Source organism: Crocodylus porosus, unplaced genomic scaffold (genome assembly GCF_001723895.1).
Source record: "Crocodylus porosus isolate Cpor-Errol unplaced genomic scaffold, CroPor_comp1, whole genome shotgun sequence".
Classification (NCBI taxonomy): Eukaryota; Metazoa; Chordata; order Crocodylia; family Crocodylidae; genus Crocodylus; species Crocodylus porosus.
The window spans coordinates 33,048,871-33,055,341 of NW_017728910.1; the positions used below are offsets into that span (position 1 = coordinate 33,048,871).

The 6,471-nt window shown below is 43.6% G+C and overlaps 1 protein-coding gene across 4 annotated transcripts in view; it reads left to right on the forward strand.

Annotated features, from left to right (window-relative positions):
* XRN1 (5'-3' exoribonuclease 1) overlaps window positions 1-6,471 on the forward strand; it is a 58,369-nt gene that overhangs the window by 19,004 nt on the left and 32,894 nt on the right. For all 4 annotated transcript variants that reach the window (XM_019532985.1, XM_019532982.1, XM_019532984.1 and 1 more), the window contains exons 12-16: window positions 429-540; window positions 1,523-1,612; window positions 2,813-2,969; window positions 3,309-3,428; window positions 4,823-4,992. In XM_019532985.1, the coding sequence (XP_019388530.1) occupies window positions 429-540; window positions 1,523-1,612; window positions 2,813-2,969; window positions 3,309-3,428; window positions 4,823-4,992 (649 nt within the window). The remainder of the gene's footprint in view (window positions 1-428; window positions 541-1,522; window positions 1,613-2,812; window positions 2,970-3,308; window positions 3,429-4,822; window positions 4,993-6,471) is intronic.

Below are 6,471 nucleotides of genomic sequence, written 5' to 3' on the forward strand. Positions count from 1 at the left end.
CAGCCCTCTCAGCCTCCATCCCACAAGCCATTCTGGGTGCAGCTGCTTTTATCAGCATTTACTGCTGTCAGAGCTGAGCAGGCAAGTCCCAGTGTGGGGAGCGATGAGTGTAGGTTTACAGAGAGGGTCCCACCTCACCTGCCAGTGGTGCCTGTTGTGTGTGTCATGTTCCCCCCGCCCCCACACCCTTCACAGGACGTGCCTTTCCTCCCTCTCTCTCCTCCTGCCTGCTGGACCCCCAACCCTCCTCAGTAATCCCCCATCCTTACTTACCTGATATTGGCAGCCAATACCTGATATTGGCAGCCTGATTTGAATCAGGCAGCAAATTTAACCTCCCCCTAACTGTCTGTATTTAGCCTTAATGAGCTGGAATCTTCTTGTTTTGATACAATAATTAATGTTAATCCAACTCTTTCTTGGCTTAGTTTCAGAAGTATTAGAAGATGAACCAGAAGATGATGACCTGTTCGAGACTGAGTTTAGGCAATACAAGAGAACTTACTATATGACTAAAATGGGTGTCGACATAGTTTCAGAGTAAGTGCAAGAAAACAAAGGTAACGCACTTGGCCATGCTCTAGGGAGGGATCCCTTGGTGTTATAACTAGTGGTGGTGCTTCTGATTAACATAAGGAGAAGGAAGTGTGTTGTGATAAGTCCTCCTGTACCAGAAGGAAGATTTATTGATACTCCTTAGAGAAGGACTGGGCAGGGGGTTACAGTGGACCATAAACTGAACATTACCCAAGAGTGTGCTCTTGTTGAAAAAAAAGCCAACAGCATACTAGTTTGTATTAACAAGGGCATCCCTTGAAAATCAAAGGAAGTGATTCTTCAGCTCTGTTGATTATTGATGAGGTCTCATCTGCAATACTGGGCCCCGTACTTCAATAAGGATGTGGACAGATTAGAAGGAGTCTAAGGAAGAAGAACCACAAAAATGATTAGAGGTCTAGGAAGCAAGAGTTATAAGGAAAGACTGAAAGAAGTAGGATTATTTACTCTGGAGAAGAGAAGGCTGAGGCAGGATTTGATAGCAGTTTTCAAATATCTGAAGGGTCATTATAGAGAAAATGGAGGTGTGCTTTTCTCTGTGGCCATAGAGGACAGAACTTAAAGCAGTGGTCTCAAGCTGCAGCAGAGGAACTTTGTTGGAGATTAGGAAGAAATGTCTTGCTATGAGGGTGGTCAATCACTGAAACAGGCTACCTAAAGAATTTATTGAATCCCTGTCCTTAGAAGTTCTCAGGAGTAGGTTGAACAGACACTTGACTGGGATGGTTTAGTGAGGGGCAGTCCTGCCTTGAGCAAGGAGCTGGTCTAAATGCCCATATGAAGTCCCTTCCAGCTCTACTTCCCTATGATCCAAATTCTGAGAGTGGCCCAAGTGGACTGTGTGGTGCATGGTTTTTCCAAGAAATTGTACCTTGAATCTCAGTGTGCTGGTGAACAGTAAACACAGGTGAAAAGTACCATGGAAGAAAAAAGCATAATGCCTAATTTTTCTTTCTGTTTTAAGTGACTTTCTGGCTGATCAGGCTGAATGTTACGTTCAGGCAATACAGTGGATTTTGCATTATTACTACCATGGGGTTCAATCATGGAGCTGGTAAGAGAGTGGATGTTGTTATAAGCAATCCTGACTTATATGTTGAGACTGTGTGAACTTTGCTATATATTGTCATTACTTAATATAGTTTTTGTTTGGTTCTGTACTGTATGTCGCAGCACTAAATAGGGGTGTACTGTTAGAGATTTTTTGGGCCAATACCGATAGCAGATTTTTAAGAAGGCATATCAGCCAATACCATTCTGATTTTGGATACGCCACCCAGCAGCTTGAAGAGCAGTGTCCGGCTGGTAAGTCTGTTGTGATGGGAGGGGTGGGGAAAGGGAAGGGGCATGGTGGAGGCTGATGTAGGCCCTTGCGTTGATGGAGGGGGCAGGGCTAGGGCAGGGCGGGGTGGGTCATGGGATGGAGCTGCGGCTCATCTGGGGTGGGGCAGGAAATGGGGGCGGCTCCCACTGCTGCTGCAAGCACATCGTGAGGGCATGGGGGGCATGTGCCCCTGGATCTGCATGGGGAGGATTGCTGCTGCAGGCTGGGGCTGTGGCTGTGCCAAGCTCTTCCTGGCTGGGGCTGAGCCAGGGCAGCAGCGGTGCTGGGAATGGGGAGGCGAGCTGCAGCCATAGGCTCCTAATCCCCTCTCCCAGTGCTGCTGCCTATCCCAAGCACAAGCCCTGGGAAGAGCGTAGTGTAGCCCCCAGTCCCAGCCCACAGCAGCAGCCTGTCCTGCCCCTCACACAGATCCAGGGGCATATGCTCCCCCATGCCCTCCTGGTATGCGTGCAGTGGTGGGAACCACTACGCCCCTCCCCGTGTGTCCCAGACAAGCTGTGGCTCTATCTCACGCCTCAACTCAGCTGGGCAGCGTCTGCCTGCCCCACTCCATCCCTGACTGCAGAGGCCTTGATCTGACCCACCTCCCATGTCCCTTTCCTCCTCCCTGCCCTTCCATCACAACAGACTTATAAGCTGGACACAGCTGTCTGAGTAGCTATGCTGTGCTCCTCGCCAGCTACGTGCTACGCTCTAGTTGCATGCATGCACAGGGCATTTATCAGACAAATTATTGACCATATCAGGCAAAAAAAGCCGTTTTCAAATACAGTTAGTTTTCTTTTTATCGGTACTGATACAATATCGGACCAATATATCAGTGCACCTCTAACACTAAAAGTAATGTTCTGTATTGTGTATATTGTGACACTGAAATAAACTCAAATAACTTTGTTTTTTCTTCCTTAGGTATTATCCTTATCATTATGCACCTTACCTATCAGATATTCGCAACATCAGTAAACTCAAAATCCAGTTTGAGTTAGGAAAACCTTTCATGCCGTTTGAACAACTTCTTGCAGTACTTCCAGCAGCTAGTAAAGATCTGCTACCTAAATGCTACCAGGTAGACTTTATACATTTGTGGCATATGAAGCTGATTTTCACTTTACTATGAGCCTATATTTAAACGAAGGAACTTTTTTTCTCTCTGTCCTGTTCCTGTTGTCAGACTGACCCTGAAATTTTATTTCAAGTGATATGACTTTTGGAGAGTAAAAATGTACTAATTATTGTAATACAAATAATAAACAAATAAGTGATATAATTATTTAATTTCCATACAATGTTTAATTTGATCTGACACTGTGGTTCAGATATTATATCATCTTAGGGTGAATCTTAAATTGTCTGTGAAATTACAGCTTTACCGTACTCTTCTGTCACTTTTTTTCTCATTTCCTAGCACTTGATGACTAGTGAAGACTCTCCAATTATAGAATACTATCCACCAGATTTTAAAACGGACTTAAATGGAAAACAGCAAGAATGGGAAGCTGTGGTGTTAATTCCATTTATTGAGGAAGTGAGTACTTTGACAACAGATTATGTGAAAGATTTGGCAAACAAATCATCCAGATAAGTCTTTTGATTCTCAGTTACAGATAAGATTTTAAATAGATATATTTACATTCGTATGTGATTAGAACATTACAAAATATTATATTTGTTGCCTGGAAATTTGAAGTTAAGATTAAAGAATAAAATACAAAAGACAAGAAGCTGTTGTTAGTTTCCAGAAGTACCATTAACTCTAGCCAAGAGGAATTATAAATTAAACTTGCAAAATTGGTTTTCCCTAGTTCAAGTATAACATTTTTCCCAGAAATGTCTTTAATTTTGTCTTATTACAATATATCAGAGAAGCAGTTTGGACAAAAGTTACATATGCATAAAAATCTCTAGATGAGAAAAGTATTTATGGATGAACGACTTTAAAGGGAAACCCTTCAAGTTTTAGTTTGGTTCAAATTGTTTCTGTTAAGTATGAGAAAAAAGGGTCTAAAATTATCACTTTCTCTTTGAATGTATAGCAATAGGCGATATAGACTCAGGCTACATTAAATTAAAATTAAGCATAATATTCAGGGGGAAAAAATGAGGAAGAGGCCATAGAATCTGGGTCATAAAATCTCAGATCCTGCACTGGGAGCTACTCAGGTGGACTCATCAGCCCAATGGCATTTTACACAGTTCTTAATGTGGCTTTCAGTGGTTACAACTTCTCATGGGTATGAGGGAGGAGGTATTATGCAAAGGACTCCCAGCCAGGTATAATGCTGTTGCTTTTGCCATCATTTACAAGCTATGAAACTCACAGAACTGGTAATGTTAGTTATCTAGGACAAGAGTTAGAAACCTGTGGCCTACGGAGCCAGTGGATAAAGCCTGTGGAGCTAGGGGCTTTTGTGGGGGTTTTACCTATGCAGTGGTTAAGAGAAGTGGCAGTGGCAGCTAGGTCTTAGCTCCAGCTTGGCTCAGGCCTGAGCTAGTTAATTCCATCTGTCTGCTAAAAAAACATTGCCAACAGCTGATCCAGAAGAAATTGAGGTATTTTTTCATTAATGTAATTGGGAGAAAATGAAATACTGTTTATATTATGGTAAATTTGTTCTGAATGCCTGTATCTAGGAAAGACTCCACCTAATCATTTTTTTTTATTTTGGACCGGGGAGGCAGGAAAGAAATCAGGGCAGCGCTTACATAACTGGTTACGATAGCCAAGCAGTGTATTTTATCCACCTGCCTTGGAGATAAATGTCTAAAGTAAGAAGGCATAAAAATTCTTACCTTAAATAGTAAAGTGAGATTTTAAGAAGAATGGGCAGGACAGTCAAGAATGTTTTTGTTTTGCTTTCACTCTTTCCTATGTACCATTTCACATTTAATTATTTTGAACAAATGAAATCTTTAATTTAGAAACGATTGCTACAAGCCATGGAATCTTGCAACAAATACCTAACGGAAGAGGAGAGGCGAAGAAATACACACAGTGGGTGCCTAATGTACTGGCATGACAGAGATACAGAGTTCAAATACCTGTCACCATGGCCAGAAAAATTCCCTGCTATTGAAAGGTGCTGCACCAGGTAATGCTGTCAGATTTACTCTTTGAATACTTGTTCTTAGAATCTTTGAATAACCTGTTTTCAGTATTTGATTTTTTTTTTCTAGCATTTAAGCTGTAGTATCTTAAGTGCTGGTATATAAACAGTAAAAATACATTTATTTATAGATGTAGGGTTGGAGAGGACCTGAGCAGATCATCAAGTCTGACCCCTTGCCATGGAATGAATACTGGGCTCATATGACCACCACTAAGTTAAGCTCATATGACCCCAGCTAGGTAGTAATCAAGCCTCCTTTTAAAGACCCCTAAGGTAGGAGCCAACACCACTTCCCTTGGTAGCTGGTTGCAGATCCTGGCTGCCCTGACTGTGAAGTAGTGCCTCCTGATGTCTAGCCTGACCCTACTCTCAATCAGCTTGTGGCTGTTATTCCTTGTTACTCTGGAAGGCGCTCAGGGAAAGAGGGTCTCACCCATTCCCCTCTGCTCCCCCTGGTAAGTTTATAGACTGCCACTAGATCCCCTCTCAGCCTTCTCTTGTGAAGGCTAAACAGGTCCCTTACCCTCTCCTCGTAGGGCCTGCCCTGCTGCCCCTGATTATGCAAGTGGCCCTCCTCTGGACCCTCTCGATGTTGTCCACATCCCAGTATTTATTGTCCTGGCCCCAATAAATACTAATTAAAATAACTGTCAAAGCTCTCCAAGCCAGAGCAGCCTCATTTGCCAAAACAAATATTAACCAAATACCAGGACAGTAAGAACATACCACAGAATTTGAACTATCACAATGCTGTGTAGGGTGAAAGACTGCTCAGTGTGATCCAAATACCTGGGCAGACACAGTTCATCAGCAAACATCATCTAAACTAGGGTTTCTCAACCTCTGGCCCACAGGCCAGATCCAGCCCAGGGCACCATGTCATTCCACCCACAGGAATCCCCATGGCTCCAGAATTTGAAAGTGGAGGGGGCGATACCAGCACTCCTGCTATCAAATGTTTGCACCGCTGGGGAGCCCTGGGCCTAGCACACTGGATCCAGTCCCAGTACGCAGGACTAGACAGGAGTTGTGGCAGGCCCCAGGGTCCAATTTTTGTTGGGGCCCCAGGGCCCAATCCTAGTGTACAGGGGGAGAGAGGGAGCACCTGGGACCCAATCCTGGCAAGTAGGGAGGGGGCAGCAGCGTTGGTCCCAAAAGCCACTCATCAGGCCCATGAGGCAAAAGGTTGTGCACCACTGATCTAGACCATTAGGGTTTTAAAGATTAACATCAGCATTTTGAATTGTATTCAAAGTGAGCTGGAACTCAGTGTAGAGGGTTGAGCATAAGTTTCACATTATTTATGTGCCAGACTCCAAAAGTATACAACTGTGCTTTTGACAGCAACTTCTAGATTAATTTCAGAGATATAGTTTCATAGTTAGTAGGGCCAGAAGGGACCTGAGCAGATCATCAAGTCTGACCCTCTGCCATGGCAGGAAAGAGTACTGGGGTCAAACG